The 19171-nt window shown below is 36.4% G+C and overlaps 1 protein-coding gene across 7 annotated transcripts in view; it reads right to left on the reverse strand.

The window, feature by feature from the left end:
• Positions 1-2662: 2662 nt before the first annotated feature.
• The window catches only part of LOC105473083 (NIPBL cohesin loading factor), a 214539-nt gene continuing 198030 nt past the window's right edge, over positions 2663-19171 (reverse strand). For 6 of the 7 annotated variants that reach the window (XM_071099013.1, XM_011726708.3, XM_011726709.3 and 3 more), the window contains 8 exons: positions 18839-19029; positions 16297-16404; positions 15614-15814; positions 10842-10988; positions 9027-9301; positions 7165-7339; positions 4202-4390; positions 2663-3649 (listed from right to left, as the gene is read on the reverse strand). In XM_071099013.1, the coding sequence (XP_070955114.1) occupies positions 3284-3649; positions 4202-4390; positions 7165-7339; positions 9027-9301; positions 10842-10988; positions 15614-15814; positions 16297-16404; positions 18839-19029 (1652 nt within the window). In that variant the 3' untranslated portion in view covers positions 2663-3283. Of the gene's footprint in view, positions 3650-4160; positions 4391-7164; positions 7340-9026; positions 9302-10841; positions 10989-15613; positions 15815-16296; positions 16405-18838; positions 19030-19171 lie in introns of all 7 variants that reach the window. The other variant, XM_011726711.3, reaches the window with a different exon arrangement.

Consider the following 19171-nt stretch of genomic DNA (forward strand, 5'->3'; position numbering starts at 1 on the left):
ACTTTTCTGTGCAACTAAAAGTGGTGTGTAGGGGAGGGAGAACCACATACCTCCCTGGTCAATTTTTTCCTAAATAAAAATATGGTAAATTTAATTGCTGATCATGAAATCTGTATTGAACAAACATTAGCTTGACTTACCTGTCTTCATGAGACAGACTATGGTCATCAAAAATCGCCTGTGTGCTTCAGTTACCTGAATAATTCAAATACTCAATATATCAACAGAGTAAGCTATATATTTCTCTCTAAAAACTCAGCATTTCTTCCATTAGAGATTACTACAGCTAGAAAATTCTAGCGATCACTGAATTTTCTGCCATGTGTATTTTGGTATGAATATATTTTGAAAACTAGCCATTCTTAATAAACAATTTCAATAAGGCTAAAATTTCATATTAATGTACTTAAAAAGTGAAGAGATACTTGAAAATTTTTATATCACATATAACCTATCTTTTCAGGTCAATATAACAAGATTAATCTATAGTAATTAATCAACACACTATAGAGTAAGACTGAACTTTCTAAATACTTAATAGAACTTTGTAAGTCCCCAATATACTTAAAGTTTGATTTTGTGCATTTGACTGACAAAGCTTTAACTTATTTTAGTATTAAGACCTAAAAATTAATCTTGAACAATCTTCAACTTTCTGAAAATTTTGGTTTGTATATTTAAGAGTTAAGGCCTATTATCAACATTTGGCATCTATTAATGCATAAAATTAATAGCATAGAATATACAAAAATTCCCCAAACTGATTCCTAGAATTCCTGAATTTTTTTTTTTTTCTTTTTTTGAGATGGAGTTTCGCTCGTTGCCCAGGCTGGAGTGCAATGGCGTGATCTTGGCTCACTGCAACCTCTGCCTCCCAGGTTCAAGCGATTCTCCTGCCTCAGCCTCCCCAGTAGCTGGGATTACAGGTACGCACCACCATGCCTGGCTAATTTTGTGTTTTTAGTAGAGATGGGGTTTCTCCATGTTGGTCAGGCTGGTCTTGAACTCCTGACCTCAGGTGATCTGCCCTCCTCGGCCTCCCAAAGTGCTGGGATTACAGGTGTGAGCCACTGCGCCTTGCCTAAAATTCCTAAATTTCTAATGAATGGCAAACACAGAATTCCATCTATGGCCAACTGAGGCAACACAAGACTTACTACTGTGTACCTACTTCCTAAAAATTACTCGAATTCCCAAGTATGTATACCACAAGGATCCTTTAGGAACTGGTTTACTTCAATAAGATCTCCCTTAATGTCTGATGCTCAATTAGTGAGACACAATTACTTCAATTCCAGATTTAAATCCCTATCATGACATTACTAAATTACCAAATCCTTCTAAGCCTGCTATCCTTATCTACAAAATGAGGATAAAATATATAACTAGAGTTTTTGTGAGAATTAAATGACAGCATGCATCGCTGTCAGGTAAATAGCATTCAAAACTGGCTTTTTACTCACATTTATATTCTTAGTACTCTCTCTGGGCTGGATTTTATTCTTGTATTTTCTCTAACCAGTATTTTACTCTTTTCGATATATTATTTTCAGAAGTGACCTCAAATCCTTTGTTGATATACATAAACTCCAAGAAGAACAAACCAACCAACCCAATCTAGTTTTGTTCCAGAGTTCACAGTATAAGGAAAAGAGAAACATGTAAGTAAGGGGAAGAAAATGAAGAGTGAGAGAACATTTCTGTGAAGAAAGCATTTGAAAGAATTCCACATAGGAAATAGATCCTGAAAAGTTATTTTCATAGTGGTTTAATAGGTGTCACAAAAAGGTATTTTGTGGCAATGTCATTCTTCCTCAAAAATTGAATACCTTCATTTATTTGCCAATTTCATAAAACAGCATTCTGGAGGTCAATTTTTTCAGTGATTTAAAAATGAGTAAAACATTTTTTAAAAGATTTAAACTTGAAACAGACCTCATTCCACTGTAAATTTTAGGCATTAACTATTCCTGAGTGTCAACTATACACATCAAATGATTAAACACCTCCCTCCTGATCTAGTCAAGATATCTGCAGTAAGCAATGTGTAAATGACAACTGTTCCCAAAAGACTTATGATAAAGCTTTTAGAATAGAAAATGAATAAACATCTCAACAAGTAAAATTACTCTTTTCAGCATTAAAAAATAATTTGTGAAAAATGTAGTGAGTGTAATTATGAAGTGGCATACTCATCTCAACTTTAGTTCTAAAATAACACGACATCATTTTAACTAAGAGAAACGCTGGTTTTCCAAATAGCATGTTACCTTTTACCCGAGGTTTAAAGAATAAGTATCAGCATCATGACATCACTAGAAAGAAATTGAAGCATACAAGGAATAAACTATAGTTTCTTTTTATATCAAAATGTACTCTTGAAAATGTGTTTGGCACAGTGCTAAATCATATATAGTTAATACTAAATATTGCAGGATACAATAAAACCCTGGAGTTAATTGTTTACACCCTCTTATGGGAATGAAAATAATAGATAGATACCAATTATTCAGAAGTCAGCCTATACAAACTGTATAAACAATATTTTATGTTTTGCTTTGAAAACCAGTGATATAATAAATTTTACATAAAAGACTGTAAAATAATATAAATGGATTTAAACAGATTTTTACAATAAGAAATTCAAATGGAAACAGACAAGTAACAAAGAGAAGTAAAAAAATTTATTGCAGTATTCGCTCCACCAGATTACCTGGGGATCCCTTTTCTTGTATTGTTTTCAGGGTGACCTAATACATCAAAATCTACATTTACAAAAACTCCTTCTGCAGATAGGTCATAGATACTGCATGCTTTTTTTTTTTTTTTCAACAGAATAAATTATATATCCAGGAGATTCTGCCATTTTACAGCCTGGAAAAAACAACGCTTCCCTGGAAACTGGGCTAAGCTAAAGAAAGCCATCCGCTGCTAGGTTAAACTCCAAGAACACTTTATTAAGAACATTAACAGACTAATTTCCAACATTCACTTGTTTATTTTTTTTAAACAGAAAGTTTTTTTCCAAGATATAAACAATTTTTGTTAAACTATAATACAGTGGGAGTAAAAATGAACTGAGAATCTGTTTCTGCTGCACAACAGCGAAGGGAGCTCCCACAAAAATGTTTGCCCAACATTTCCTTCTTTTGTTCCTGCATCCCAGGTTCCACTTACTCTTCATAAAACTGATTTTTTTTTTTTTTTTGCCAGAATGTTGGTATTTCAAGTTTTTCTGCCTTTTAAAAAAATTCCTGTAAATTTGGCTGCATGTACAAATTCATTAGCTGGAAGTCCCATCCTTGGCGGCATACAGGGATCGTAAAGTCTGAACAACTTTATTAGTCAGCTTATTAGCACTCGTTAGAGCAATTTTTTTGTAAATAATGTCTGACTCTTTAATAGTGTCTACCCAAGGCACCAGTTTGCGGCCATCACGGCGCTTAGCCTCAGTCCAGGAGCCACTGTAGGAGCCTGCCATCCACTGAACACTGAAGCCATTGCTGGTTTTCTGTACTACTCTTGCAATTTGTGGTCGATCTTTGTACTTTGGACAGCAAATAGCGATGACATCCATGACGTCAACACTTTCATTCATCTGTGCTGCCAACTCCGTAGAGTCTGAATTTCGTTTTGACCTTCTCAATGACTAAAACATTGGGAGGGGGGAAAAAAGACCAAGTGTTACACAAAAGAATTTTAGTGAAATTATTGTTTTTATTGCTTTTAATCCCTTGACGCCGGGAGTTGGGATTTCCCGGCACACTTCCATTGCCGGCAATGAGACGCACCGTGACCGCCAGCGCCAAGGGGTTAACATATACTTGTAAAACCATATAACTCTTAATTTGTACCCGTGTCTTTACTCTTATTGATATATAAAATTATATATACATATGAACCATAAAGCTACATAAAACTTAGCAACAATAAAAATAACACACATTAATACAATTCAAAGAAAAATTAACCCTTTATGCTGGATAAATCTCATTTCTGTTTTTTTTTTATTGTCTTTTATGTTAAACTTTCTACAAAAGGATGTATAAATGGGTAAGTAGAGAATCTCTATCTACAAAATGTTTTCTCTTTTAAGTATTACATTACTTGGTTGTACATTTAATAGACTGACATATATAAGCACATAAAAATCATTTTACGTAATACGCTGCGAAATACGTTGACTCCTCCTCCGCCTCACCCCTGAAGTGCCTCCTCCTCTATCCTCCCCATCACTTTCATCATCTTCTGTCTCTGCTGCTGTATTATTTTTAGGGCTGCCTCCTCCAAGCAGTGAGGTAATTGCTTTGTTCCGAGCATTTGTGCTAGCTGACACCTCCCCTTCTTCTTCTTCTTCGTCAGGGTCCAGATGTTCCATGAGAAGTTTGAACTATAAAAAATAGATATTATTTCAGAATTTTAAGTAAATATTTCAAGCAAGATTGTTAAATTCCTAAATGTTTTCTATGGCAGTAGTTTGCTGTGTGTGAAACAGATGTTAGCCATCATCTAAGTTAGGGGCTGGTAAACATTTTCTGTAAACAGCCAGGTGGTCAATATTTTTCATTTTGAAGGCCATATAGTCTGTCACAACTACACAACTCTGCCACTGTAGTATGAAAGCAGTTACAGACAAATAAATGAGTGGGCATGAATGTTTTCAGTAAAACTTTATTTGCAAAAATAGGCAATGGGTTAGATACAAAAACAGCCAGAGTTTTCAGACCCTTGGTCCAAGACATCAAGCAACCAGGTGACAATTACTGACAGACATTTTCTAGTTATCTCCCCTCTTTGCTCTCTGCTAAGAGGATATAAGAGAAAGCAGAGAATGTTGAAAAATTTTAAATGAGAACTAAAATATTTTTAAATTTTAATGTATGTAAGGTTTGCAAAGTCAATGAATAATATGAAAGCCACCGTGTAGATTATATTCTTAGCTCAAAAATTCTTATTTCTATGTTCAGCTACTTGCTTTAAAGTAGATTTTAAAAATTTTTTTAAGAAACATAGAAATGGAGTTTTGCCATGTTGGCCAAACTGGTGTCAAACCTCTGGCCTCGAGTGATCTGCCCACCTCAGCCTCCCAAAGTACTTGGGAGCCACTGCACCTGAACTAAGTAGATTAAAATATAAAACTTTATTTTTATTTTTTAGGACAGTCTTCTAATTTAAAAAACATTTTAAACAACTTTTATATTGTGGTAAAATAGAAATAACATAAAATTTGCCAGCTTAACTTTTTTTTTTTCTTTTTAAATTCAGACAGGGTCTCACTTTGTCACTCAGGCTGAAGTGCAGCGGCGTGATCATGGCTCACTATAGCCTACACCTCCCAGGCTGAGGTGGTCCTCCCACCTCAGCCTCCCCAGTAGTTGGCACTACAGGTGCGCACCACCATGTCTGGCTAATGTTTGTATTTTTTGTAGAGAGAGGGTCTCGCTCTGTTGCTCAGGCTGGCTTGGACTTCTTGGACTCAAGCAAACCTCCGACAATAGGCCTCCCAAAGTGCTAAGATTACAGGTGTAAGCCAGCATGCCTAGCCTACCAGTTTAACCATTTTAAATGTATAATTCATTGGCATGTTGTACAACTATCACCACTATCCATTTCCAGAGCTGTTTCTTTCTTTGTTTTTTTAAATCACTGGACGTCACAGCTCTGTCCTCATTAAACAATAACTCCCTGTTCTTTCCTTCCCTGGTCCTTGGTAACCTCTAGTCTATTCTCTGTCTCTATTTTAAAAGCACATTTTATATACATACATTTGCATACTTGTTAAGTGAGAATGTATGCAAATATATATTGGCATTACTCATATAAGAACATATGAAAAAGTAATAATATTGGTTGTCAGAAAAGAAAGGAACAGAATGGCCAAACAGGGTAAGAGGATGACTGTTTGCAGTTTTACCTTTTATGACATATAAGTCATGTATTTTTCTGATTTAAAAACATAGCCCTCTGTATCCCCGGATTCCGCACCTGCAGATTCAACCCACAGCGGATCAAAAACTATTTGGAAAATGCCACAACAAAAATAACAGCACTGGCCGGGTGTGGTGGCTCATGCCTCTAATCCCACTACTTTGGGAGGCTGGCGGATCACCTGAGGTCAGGAGTTTGAGACCAGCCTGGCCAACATGGCGAAACCCTATCTCTACTAAAAATACAAAAATTAGCCAGGTGTGGTGGCGCATGTCTGTAATCCCAGCTACTTGGGAGGCTGAGGCAGGAGACTCGCTTGAACCCGGGAGGCGGAGGTTATGGTGAGCCGAGATCACGCCATTGCACTCCAGCCTGGGCAACAAGAGTGAAACTCCGTCTCAAAACAAAACAAAACAAAACAAAAAACAGCATTACAATAAAAAATAATACAACTTAAAAAAAATGTGGTATAACAACTATGTACATAGCATTTACATTGTTTTAGGTATTATAAGTAATCTAGAAATGATTTAAAGTATATGGGAGGATGTACATATATGCAAATACTATATTTTTAAAATAATTTTTTTGAGACAGGGTTTCACTCCCGTCACCCAGGATTGGGTGTAATGGTGCAATCTCAGGTCACTGTAACCACTGCCTCTCAGGCTCAAGCACTTCTCCTGCCTCAGCCTCCTGAGTAGCTGGGACTACAGGTGCACACCACTGCCCCCAGCTAATTTTTTGTATTTTTTGTAGATATGTGGATATGCCATGTTGCCCAGGCTGGTCTCAAACTCTGACCTGCCATGGCCTCCCAAAGTGTTGGAATGACAGGTGTGAGCCACCTCACGCAGCCTACTATGCCACTTTTTATCAGGCCCTTGAATATCGGAGGATTTGGGTATCCATGGGGGGACTGGAACCAATTTCCTGTGGAAACCAGGGGACAACTACAAAACACACACACGGGTTTTCCTATTATCTTTCATTTTCACTAAAATAAAACTATTCGTGGGCTGTTGTTTCCTAAGAAAAAATAATTAGGATGCCATAGGTGCAATGGGAAAGACAAGCTTAAAGTAACTCATTAAAACCACATAGAGAAAAATTATCTTGACAGTTCATGAAGCTTACATTCAATGTAAAGGAGATAGTTATCTCCCCACCAGCCCCCCACATTTACTTGTCAAAAAAGCCCTTATGAGAAGTAAAAACTTTTGGTTTACTACTCACATCTAGATACTGCTTTACTATACTCCTCTTCACCTCTTCTGTGATTTTGGAATTAGCCATGTCACTCCGCAGGAAGTCCAGTGTTTGTTTTGGATGAAAATGAACTCCTGTTTTTCGGTTTATCGCTTTATCATACACTTTTGCAGATTCAGATGGAGAGTACTTCTGAATTTTACTGTTTTGGGAAAACAAAACCAAAAACTTTAAAACTATGGATGCAACATATTTGGAGAAATCCAATTATAGGTAGGAAGCATCATATTAATGAAATTAGTTTCTCATGTCTATTTTTAATACTATTGTGATCCTAGGACAGCTTCAATACAATTACTTAATATCACCTAACTGGTTTACCTCTTTCTACTAGTTGCTGCCCCACCCCCAACCTATCCATTCTCTATACAGTGGCCAGAATGATTGTTTATAAACTTGTTTCAGGTTATTAACAACTCTGCTTAAAAATCTTTCCAACTCCTTAGCATTGCCTAATTAGCTTTACAAAGTTTTAAACTATTTTGCATGTTGCCAACATTTAACATCAAAATATTCCTTATAAGGCCAGGAGCAGTGGCTCATGCCTATAATCTCAGAGTTTTGGGAGGCCAGTGTGGGAGGATCACTTTGAGACCAGGAGTTCAAGAGTACCATGGGCAACACAACTAGACATCATCTCTACAAGTAAAAAGTAAAAAAAATTAGCTGGGTGTGGTGGCATGCATCTGTACTCCCAGCTACTCAGGTGGCTGAAGTAGGAGGACTACTCGAGCCAGGAGTTCATGATTGCATAACTGCATTCCAGCCTGGGCATCAGAGCGAGACCCTGTTTCAAACAAATACAGAGATATTCCTCTAAAAAATCTGGATTTCTGGTGTCTCCTGAAAAAGTGGGAGCTCTGGCCACATTATGCCCACCCTCTCCTTTGGTAACAAGCTTATGGAAACTTGAGACAGGTCTACTTAAATGACATCTCTTTCATCATGAAACACTCTTTCCAGTTGGCCACTGACCAGGTGGCCTATTAACATTTGACTTTGTGATTCCTAATCTTGGATTTCAATGAATGTAAAAAATGACCAAAATTCCATGGGTATAGGCAGGAAGAGATATCTTTAATGACTAATGGTGGGTAAAACCACAGGATATTTATAATAACTGTACCTTTTCTCTCTCTTACTTTATAGAGTACTTTAAAGACTATTTGAGTTCTATTGGAGCTCAGTTTAGTTGGTTTACATCTGTTACTTCAGAGTTCTTTAAAAACTTAAACTTGTAATCTATTTTAAGGTTAGCCTGATTCTTTTTAAGGAAATCAACAAAATAAGCCCTTCAATTTGTAATGCATTATCACCAAGTACAGGAATATGTTTTTTACCCTTTAATAAAATAATAAATTATGGCATATTACACAACAGAATACTATACAGCAATAGAAGAGAATAAACTCCTTTATAAAAAGGAACATTTCTAACATTAAACATGCAAACAAAACTGGGTTTCATATTTATCATTATTATTTTTTTAGACGGAGTCTCGCTCTGTTGCCCAGGCTGGACTGCAGTGGCATAATCTCAGCTTACCGCAATCTCCGCCTCCCGGGTTTAAGCGATTCTCCTGCCTCAGCCTCCCGAGTAGCTGGGATCACAGGTGTGCACCACCATGCTCACTTAATTTTTCCATTTTTAATAGAGATGGGGGTTTCACCATGTTGGCCAGGCTGGTCTTGAACTCCTGACCTCAGGGGATCTGCCCACCTCGGCCTCCCAAAATGCTGGGATTATAGGCATGAGCCACTGCGCCCAGCCCAAATATTTATTATTTGAACAGAGTGAAGTTTTTTTCCTCACTGCTTATGTAATCTTACCTATCAGAAAATCCACAAAGATTCTTCAAATGTTGTTTTAACATTAGAAGCAATAAAATACCCTGGGACACATTGGCAAATTCAATTAAAGGAGCTGAATTTTCTGGCAAACATTTCATCACTGAATTTATATCGTCTTCTGAATCTGAATCTGAATCTGAATCTACACGTTTCCGTGACTTCCGAGGCCTGGAAACTTCTTCTTCACTGTCGCTTGACTCATTTTCCTTACTAGGTGATGATTTTCTCTCTTTCCTTTTGTCCTTTACCATAGACTGAAAGAAAAAATTGTTTGATAAACAATAAAAACAAAATGCCACTAGTAGATATAAGTATTCTCCATTCAACAGCTTGAAAAAGCTTCCTTAAATGAGTATTTTATAAACCTCTTGACTTGATATCAACAACTGGTATGTAATGTTAGGGGATAGTTTCTAAAACTAAATAAAATTATATACAATATCCACCCCCTCCCCCACAACCACTCCTTCAAAAAAATCCTTGTGAAATATCATTCAAAGGGAAACAATTTTCTTCTAAGGATAGTAATAAAAGATAGTTATAAAAGTATCAATTAGGTGCATAGGTAAGCCATTATAGAGGAAAAGCAGTAATTATAATTTAACTGAGGAGAATAAAGTAATCTTGGACATCCCGAGCTTCTATCAAGAACATTTCAGCAAGATAATACGCAATTTTCTCTGAAGACTTAAATCCTGTTTCTTTGTACTTTATGAAAATGTTAGTTCTTAGAAACAAAGTCAACTGGATTTAAGCAGGTTGTGTGGTGTGTGTGTAGGGGGCACATTATAACAACATTTATTCAAAACTGGAAGAAACATTTACAAAGACAGCCATACCAACCAGTAAGTAGGTAAAATAAGAGAACATGAGGGCTAAAGCTCCTGGGAAATTACTAACTTCTCAAACTTAAATGTGCACATTAACATCTGTGGATTTTGTTGAAGATGCAGATTCTGTTTCAGCAAATCTGGGTGGGGCCTGAGGTTCTAGAGCTTTAATAAGCTCTCAGGTGAAACCACTGCTGCTGGTGTGTGGTCTACACTTCAAGTAGTAAGGGTTTAGACACCTTTGTAATTCCAGCCCTTAGGAGGCATCTAAAATAATCTGTCTGATTTACTAGTCTGACAAGGCTGAGTTTTGAGCAATACAATTTTACCAAATGAGATCTACTTGGATCATTAGATACATGAGAATATTTAATTTGCAAAGAATTTACTGAGTGCTTACTATGTGCCTAGTGCTACACCAGGTACTTTTATAATTAAATAAATTACATTCCTCCTAAAAGTCATGACAGAAATGACGGAAGGTTCAACAAGAAATTTAGTAAAGATTTTGGGCACACATATGCCAACTCTATTACGGTGCTGTAGTTGAGCGATAAAGTCAATGGTGTCATAAATTTTTGGTATAAGTGTAAATAAGCTATATATTTTCATGTGTAATGTGATTACAGCATTACAAGATTTACAGAATAATGTTTTAAAATGGGGCTTAAATGAATGTATGAATGGACATAAAACACTTAAGGTCAGTGCTTAAAGTGAGAGAAATAAATGCGATGGCTTATCAACAGAACAATCCATATATGTATTTTAGATGTTTCTAAATAGAAGTAAAGTGGCAACGTACATCCTCTCCCAAGTCAAGTACTGCCCAGATTTCATTAAGTTCACTTAGAAAGATTTTATATACTCATGAAGAGAATAAAAAGAATGAGAAACAAAACAGTGAAAACAGCATGTCTGCACTTTGACAGATGGATTAAGAATAGTAATGTGTGTAACTTACCTCCTTGAATGACTGCAGTAGGTTACTACCAGAAACTGAGAGTGTAATGTCTATATGATGCATTATAAACAACGGCTCTTCCTGTGTCTGGTATGGAAAACAGGCTAGATTGTCTGCTATATACAAGAGCATAGTCACGTCTGTTTTCTGTAAATTTTAAGAAAAAGCACATATGTTCAGCGGATAATCTAGAAACCCATCCAAAAAAGCTTTTTTAGAAAAAATACAGGGCACTTTCACCTCACTTAATGTTAGAGAGAGAGATAAGCAGACACACACATGGGGAGAGTGGGCAGAGACACAGAGAGACAGAGAGACAGCAGGAGGGAGAGAAATATAGAGGAGGAAAAAGGGAGAGGGAGAGAGGTGTAAGAAAAAGGGAGAAGGGGGAACATAAATAGAATTTTATAAAATAATCTTAGGCCCATTTTTTATTTTATAATGACTTACACTATGCTATCTCAAGAGGTGAAATTTTTTATTGCATCCATGTGAAATTCCTTGAGGTTTTCTTAGAGTATATGGAATCTTTATGATAAATCCATACCATATCAGAAAGTATACATGAAAGTTAAATCATTGTGCTACTAAGAGTTTAACCTATATGGAGATCAGTTACACACAGTTACTATTCTGCCCTAAAAATAACTACTAATTATAGTACTAATACATAGGTTAAAAGAAAAAACCTAAATCCACTTACTCATAAACATTTGTCAGTTTCCTGTGTATATGTAATTCAGAATATCAGAGTTGTTTTGACAATGCTATCAGTTTCACACTATAAGTACTCTGAGGTAGGCAAAATTTAAGAGGATTATTGTTATTTGCTTGCTTTAAAAAGAAGTAATAGAGAATTCAAGCATTTCATGATCATAAACAGAAGGGCATATTAATATTCAAATTTCTTTTAAATATTTATAGCTCAAGGAAAAAAAAAGCTCACAACTAAAAAGCACTCCCTCCTACCATCTACCCTCCCCTGCCATGGAAACAACATAAAACCCAACAGCAGCAGCAACAAGATCCCATAGCACAGATGGAATAACCTTGCTATTAATATTCGTAAGAGTATCACTCTCACTCTATTTTTACTTTACAGTATGTATCAACACCCATGTTACAGACGAAAAAATGTAGACATAAAACCCTACCTCATCTATTAGTTTAACATTATAATTTATATATATATTTTCAAAACTCATATATATTTTATCTTTATATATTTATATTTATATAAATATTTTCTTCAACATCCATAAAAGCCCTGTATTTCTCTTTCCTTTCAAAGTTCTTCAAAGAATAGTTTAGACTGCTCCTCCCATGTCTTCCCCACTATTTTTTTTCAAAGGAGACATGATATCGGTCACTGCCATCTTGAACTCCTGGGCTCAAGCAATCGCTTTGCCTAGGTCTCACAAGTAACTAGGTAGCTAGGAGTATAGGTGCATGCCACAAGGCCTGGCTGAGTTTTATTTTTTAATTTTTGTAGAGGCAGGGTCTCTGGTATGGAACTCCTGGGCTCAAGCAATCATCTGGCTTGGGTGCTGGGATTACAAGCATGAGTCATCTCACCTGGCCCTCCCTCTTCAATTACAATCTGCTTTTGTCCCTCACTGCTTGACTGTTTTTGTCCATGAAGTTCACCATTCTACTCTATTTTTCACTTCTACTCTCCTTGCCTTTACAGTAGCATCTGACTATCATCCACACTTTCCTTCACGAAATCTACTTCCTAAGTTTTCTCTTCCTAGCTCTTTGACTACTCCCTTTTTATGTACTACTCAAGCCAACTCCTTTGCATCTGACTTTGGCAACAATCCTATTCTTTCAGGTGCTCAAGATAAAAATACTCCAGTTGTCCACTTACTATTCTTTTCACACAGTCTCATTTAATTCTTTCCTCAAATTTCTTTTCTACTATCCATTCTTTTTTTTTTTTTTTTTTTAATTGAGATGGAGTCTTGTTCTGTTGCCCAGGCTGGAGTGCAGTGGTGTGATCTCAGCTCACTGCCACTCTCTGCCCCCCAGGTTCAAGTGATTCTCATGCCCTGGCTTCCAAGTAGCTGGGACTACAGGTGTGTGCCATCACACCTGGCTAATTTTTTTTGTACTTTTAGTAGTGACGGCGTTTTGCCGTGTTGGCCAGGCTGTTTTCGAACTCCTGACCTCAGGTGATCCGCCCGCCTGGGCCTCCCAAAATGTTGGGATTACAGGTGTGAGCCACCGCACCCGATCTCTACTATCCATTCTTTTTCTCCCCTACTGTTGTCACAATAGGTTAATTTCTTATTACCTCCAGTGTGAACACAATGCTAAAAAATTTCATCTTCCTAAACTGCTCTTTGGCAACTGTCCTCATTATTTTATTCGCACACTTCCAATGTTTTTTTTTTTTTTTTTTTTTTTTTTTGCCATCTACAGGATCCTCTATATACTATTCCTCATTATGACCTTTCTACCCCAGTCAAATAACAAACTATTCATTATTAACCACACATTCTTATCTTTTACATTTTTGGCCCCTACTGGAACATCTTCCTTCCCTGGTTTATATAGCAGATCCCTCTCATTCTATCCCTCTGGGCCTTCAGGCATTTGTTCTTTCTCTGACATTCTTTGTTGGAGGTACTTAGAAGAAAGCATTGCATTGTGAGAGCTGGGTTTCCAGTTTAGCATTTCAAATGCTGAGATGACAGTACATCTAGTCAATGACATAAAGCAGGCAGTGAAACCACATAGGAATGAAGTTCTTTTGGAGAGAAACAAGGACTGGAACAATATTATCAATACAAACCATCAGGGCACTCAGGATACACTAACCATAATCACTATTAATTTTGTGTCCTATCCCCACAACTGGAGGGAAAATCCTTTCAGGGCAAAAGCACTACGTTATATCATCTGGCACTCCTAGTATAGTGTCCTATACACAATGCAAACTTAATACTGATGATATGATGATAATATTGATGATAAATTTCACACAGTACTTAAAAAGAAGAGGTCTAGTAAGATATCTACACTATGGTAATTATAATTTTGCTTTATTGCAAAAATCTGCTGTCAGGCTAACAAGTAATTAAAGTATTTCTTTTGTTCTTTTCTTTTGCTTTTTTTTTGTTTTTTGTTTTTTGTTTTGAGACGGAGTCTCGCTCTGTCGGCCAGGCTGGAATGCAGAGGCGTGATCTTGGCTCACTGCAACCTCTGCCTCTCGGGTTCAAGCAATTCTTCTGCCTCAGCCTCCTGAGTAGCTGGGATTACAGGCGTGTGCCACCACGCCTGGCTGATTTTCATATTTTTAGTAGAGACGGGGTTTCACCATGTTGGTCAGGCTGGTCTCGAACTCCTGACCTTGTGATCCACCTGCCTTGGCCTCCCAAAGTGCTGGGATTACAGGCGTGAGTCACCATGCCTGGCCTCTTTTGTTCTTTTAAAAGTTGCTATACACATAGACTCATGTGCGCTCTGTGTGGCCAGAAACCATATCTGTCTTTACTATTTTATGCTCGTTAAACTTCTTAGCACAATGGCTGGTACATAGCAGATGCTGAATAAATATTGTGTAAAATAAATAAATTAAAAGGTAAACTTAAAAGAATATTCAGTTTTCTTGGCCTATGGTCCTGGCCAACGCAACTAGTGCAACAGCCAGAAGTGTCAAAATTGTAATTATGGTAATCCCCCCTTATTGTTGTTTTGCTTTCCACAGTTTCAGTTACCCTTGGTCAACCATAGTCCAAAAATAGGTGAGTAAACTACAACAAGGTATTTTGAGAGAGAGAGAGAAAAGCAAGATCCCATTTACATAACTTTTATTACAGTATACTGTTATAATTGCTCTATTTTATTATCATTGTTAATCTCTTACTGTGACTAATTTAGAAATTAAAACTTTAACATAGGTTTGTAGGTACTGGAAAAAGTAGTAGTGTCATGTGCCACATAACCATGTTTCAGTCAATGACAAACCATATATATAATGACGTTACCATAAGATTACCCTATCATATTTTTACTGTACCTTTTCTATGTTTAGATATGTTTATACACACGAATACTTATGATTGTGTTAGTTATCTACAGTATTCAGTACAGTAACATGCTGTACAGGTTTGTAGCCTAGGAACAATATAGCTTAGGTAGGCTACAACATCTAGGTTTGTGTAAGTAAGATATTCACCCCACAAAGAAATTGCCTAACTATGCATTTCTCCAAATGTATCCTTGTCATTAAGTGATGCATGACTGCATATATAAGATTTAGTACTATCCATGGTTTCATGCATCCACTGGGGGTCATGAAATGTATCTTTAAGGATAAGGGAGGACTACTATACACAAAAGTGGACTACTATACACAAAACTGACTTCCCTTCATTAAGGAAAGTCAAGTTGAACAACTAGGGATCTCAACAACCAAAAACCTATAACAGTTATTCTCTAACAATATTTGAGGTAATCGATTCCCAATGTGATTAGTTTAGTGATGGTGCTTATTTAAAGATATGCTTACAGAATCTGTTATCAAAGTTTATGGGATATTCAGTATGGAGGCAAAGTTATACATTATTCCTCATTATACTTATTCTTATACAAAATTTCCCCTTCAATTCTGTGTACTTTGTAAATAACTTAGAAGATTAAGAAAACATTTGATGAAGTTACTATCATATACTAATAAAATGGTAATATTTTAAAAATGGTGACTACTTTATCCATAAAATTTCTAGAGCATTTATTTTCTTAAAATAATAAGTTTTTGTGCTTACTGCTGTGTCATCAAAGAGGTTGAGTAAAGAAATAAGAAAGGCTCGTCTGTGTTGGCGGTTTCCACGGATCATGGAGTAAAGGTGTGAACACAAAGCACTAGAGGACTCGTCTTGTCTGAAACCCCTTACAGGATCTTTTAGGCATGTGTTGATTGCCTGTTGTACCTGGTAAGACATCTTCATACCAGCCACTGCTTTCATCTGAAATCAATACAAGTCTCATTTTTGTCAAGGAAATTAAAAGACACAACTTAAAAATATACTTAGAGCATTACATCCTGAGCTAGCTTCATTATTTGGTTTTCTTAATTAAAATAATACGAATCACAGAATGAAGTGCTAGAAGGAACATCAGAGATTATCTCTTACAATTCCCTCATTTCAAAGAAGAAAAAAAAAAATGAGGCCCAGGAGAGTCATTGCAGCCAAGTTCACACAGTAGGATATAAAATCTAGGTTTCTGGATTTTTAGTCTGGTGTGATTGGTACTGTCACCTCTAGCCCAATCTTAACTTTAAACTAGAAAAAACACCTTGGGAGACTAACTTAGTTGCATGTTTAGAAGATAGGTACTAAGTAAGACATTTTATCCCAATTATGAATGTGGGCAGGGTATTTATCAAAGACATGCTTTACTCAAGAAAAATGCTTAAATTTAGGTTATAAATTGTTAAAATACATACATGAATGAATCCAGCATATTTTTTGTCTATTTCCACAAGTTGCTGATCAGCCTTGTTCCGCATAGCAGGTTCTGGGTCTGTGCCCATAGCAATTAAATATGGCACACACTGGAAATAAAAAAAAATTATGAGATATCACGGTAGTAAAAACTCTCTATTTAGACATACGTCAAAACTTTCTGTATATCTGAGATATATGAATTTAACCTTATAGGCTTTCCTATAAAGGCTATGATTTAGTGTTCTTTTTAAAGTGACAAATCTTTGAGATTCAGCTTAAATCCAGAAAGCACTGGAGCACCAGCAAAAATACTAATGTGGTAAAATTTAAACAATTTCATTGTAAATTTAAGGTTCTTTAAACATAAAGCATTCCCACACTAAGAATATCTATTTAAGATTATGATATAGACTACAAATGTATAATCCAGTAGTTTTTAAAGCTTGATTAGATTTGCCTTGTAAAGATAATATAGGGCAAACAGTAATTTGCTTTCCATACTCAAAGCTAGGAAAATATAATTGTTTTTCAAAGTGATTTCAGATGTGGCTTTGAGGATCAGATAGTTGGTAACAGTCATATTCACTGTACTTCTAGAGTCAAAAAACAGTACTACTATGTTAAGCGAGTCTGAATCAAAAAGCAATGTGAAGGCCAGAAAAACAACAAACTTATAACTTTAAAATACAGACATGGCACTAAATGAAAGAAATGATCATGTTAAATCTCAAATCAGGAAAGAAAAAAGGCTGTAAGGTGGGTGCGGTGGCTCATGCCTGTAATCCCAGCACTTTGCGACGCTGAGGCAGGCAGATGACTTGAGCTCAGAAGTTTGAGACCAGCCTGGCCAATATGGTAAAACCCCATCTCTACAAAAATGCAAAAATTAGCCAGGTGGTGGTGTGCACCTGTAGTCTCAGCTACTTGGGAGGCTGAGGTGGGAAGACTGCTTGAGTCCAGGAGGCAGAGGCTGCAGTGAGCCAAGACTGCGTCATTGCACTCCAGCCAAAAAAAAAAAAAAAAAAAAAAAAAAAGAAAAAGAAAAAAGGCCAGAGAGAATGCCCTTGGTTAACTAGCAGAATCCGCAAATGGACTATATATTAGATAATATTGTATCAATGTTAAACTTCCTAAATTTAATGATTATAATATGGTTTTGTAAGAGAATGCCCTTGTTCTTAGAAAATATATGCTGAAGTGTTTAGTGGTAAAGAATTATAATTACCTGAAACTTCCTACCAAATGATTCAGAAAAAAGCAGATGTATAAAAGGGAGAGAGAGAAAGCAATTGTGGCAAAATGTCAACAAATGGTGAATATAGGTGAAGAGTATAAAGGAATTCATACAATACTTTTGTAATTTCTTTGTGTGAATTTTGTTTTTTTTTTTGAGATAGAGTCTCCCTCTGTTGGCCAGGCTGGAGTGCAATGGCACGGTCTTCGCTCACTGCAACCTCTGCTTCCTGGGTTCAAGAAATTTTCCTGCCTCAGCCTCCCATGTAGCTGGGACTACAGGCATGCGCAACCACACCTGGCTAATTTTTGTGTTTTTAGTAGAGACGGGGTTTTGCCATGTTGGCTATGCTGGTTTTGAACTCCTGACCCAAGTGATCCGCCCACCTCCGCCTCCCAAAGTGCTGGGATTACACGTGGGAGACACTGCACCTGACTCCTTTGTGTGAAATTTTAAAAAAAGTTTAAAAAGCATATAAAATAAGCACCCAACAATGAGCCCTCGGTAGTTCAAAAAGGTCACAGTCTCAATGTACTACTGTTACATTATAATGTATGATTCTTTATGATAATAACCTGGAGTCATGAAGAACAGGATAAGTATTTGTTAATATGTTTTGTTTCAGGACATAGGGAAGACCACAGTATGTTTAAATATATCATATTTTCAAAAAGTTCCATGAAAAATACCCAAAATAAAAATCTTGAAGGGTATAGACTCTGCTTATTTAATACATACACTTTTGTAGCCTATGGCGCTCTCTTGACCATCAGATGGTATATACTACTACATCAGCATTGGCTGCCAATCTTCAGTAATACTAATGTCTTTTATCACATCGTTTTGTCCTCATATCAATGCTATGAGGTGTCAGGTAGTTGGTGCCATCCCCAACTTAAAGATGAAGGAATTGGGATTACATAATTTACTTTTCTGTGGACTAAGACCCTGTTGAACAGATTATACTTTTAAACCCAGTGAACTCTCTTCACATAGATCGTTGGATCTTAGGGACAAAAGTAAGTATGAATTAAAACAAATATCCCTACTTAGAAAAATAATTTGAGTATATGTTCTGCCAATAGAAATTACAAGTTGGTTTATAACAGAGACAATATTATGAATATATGGGTATTTTGCAGTAGTCATAACCCAAGAGATTATCTAAAACTTCTAGATTCTTAAGAGTTTAGTACAAAGAAGAGTAAGAGGAACAAGGAACTACTTATTCTCTATAATCACAATGTATCAAATGACAACTAATCTGGCCCTTTTATTAAGTTGCTGCTGCCATAAAACATGCTTACCTGAACTGGATGAATAAGACCTTGATTTAGAGTCAATGCAATGACATTTAGGGCAAAGTGGCGTACACTTGACTGGGTGTGAAAAAATGCCTCAAGCACCTGTTTGAGATAAAGCTGCATGATGGAACTACTCATCCCTGAGGAAACATCACCCATTTCTTTCAAGTCTTCCTGTTTTGCAACTTTCTTCCCTACAAAAGAAAGCAAAGGATAAACACATATTAAGAGCACTTATACTAACTTTACTAAATATTTCAAAATTAGGCCATAAGCAAAATCACAAAACGTTATAGCTAGTGTTCTGGCTCAATGGTTCTTAATATGTGTGTGTGT

The sequence above is a fragment of the Macaca nemestrina genome, chromosome 6, assembly GCF_043159975.1.
Source record: "Macaca nemestrina isolate mMacNem1 chromosome 6, mMacNem.hap1, whole genome shotgun sequence".
Lineage (NCBI taxonomy): Eukaryota > Metazoa > Chordata > Mammalia > Primates > Cercopithecidae > Macaca > Macaca nemestrina.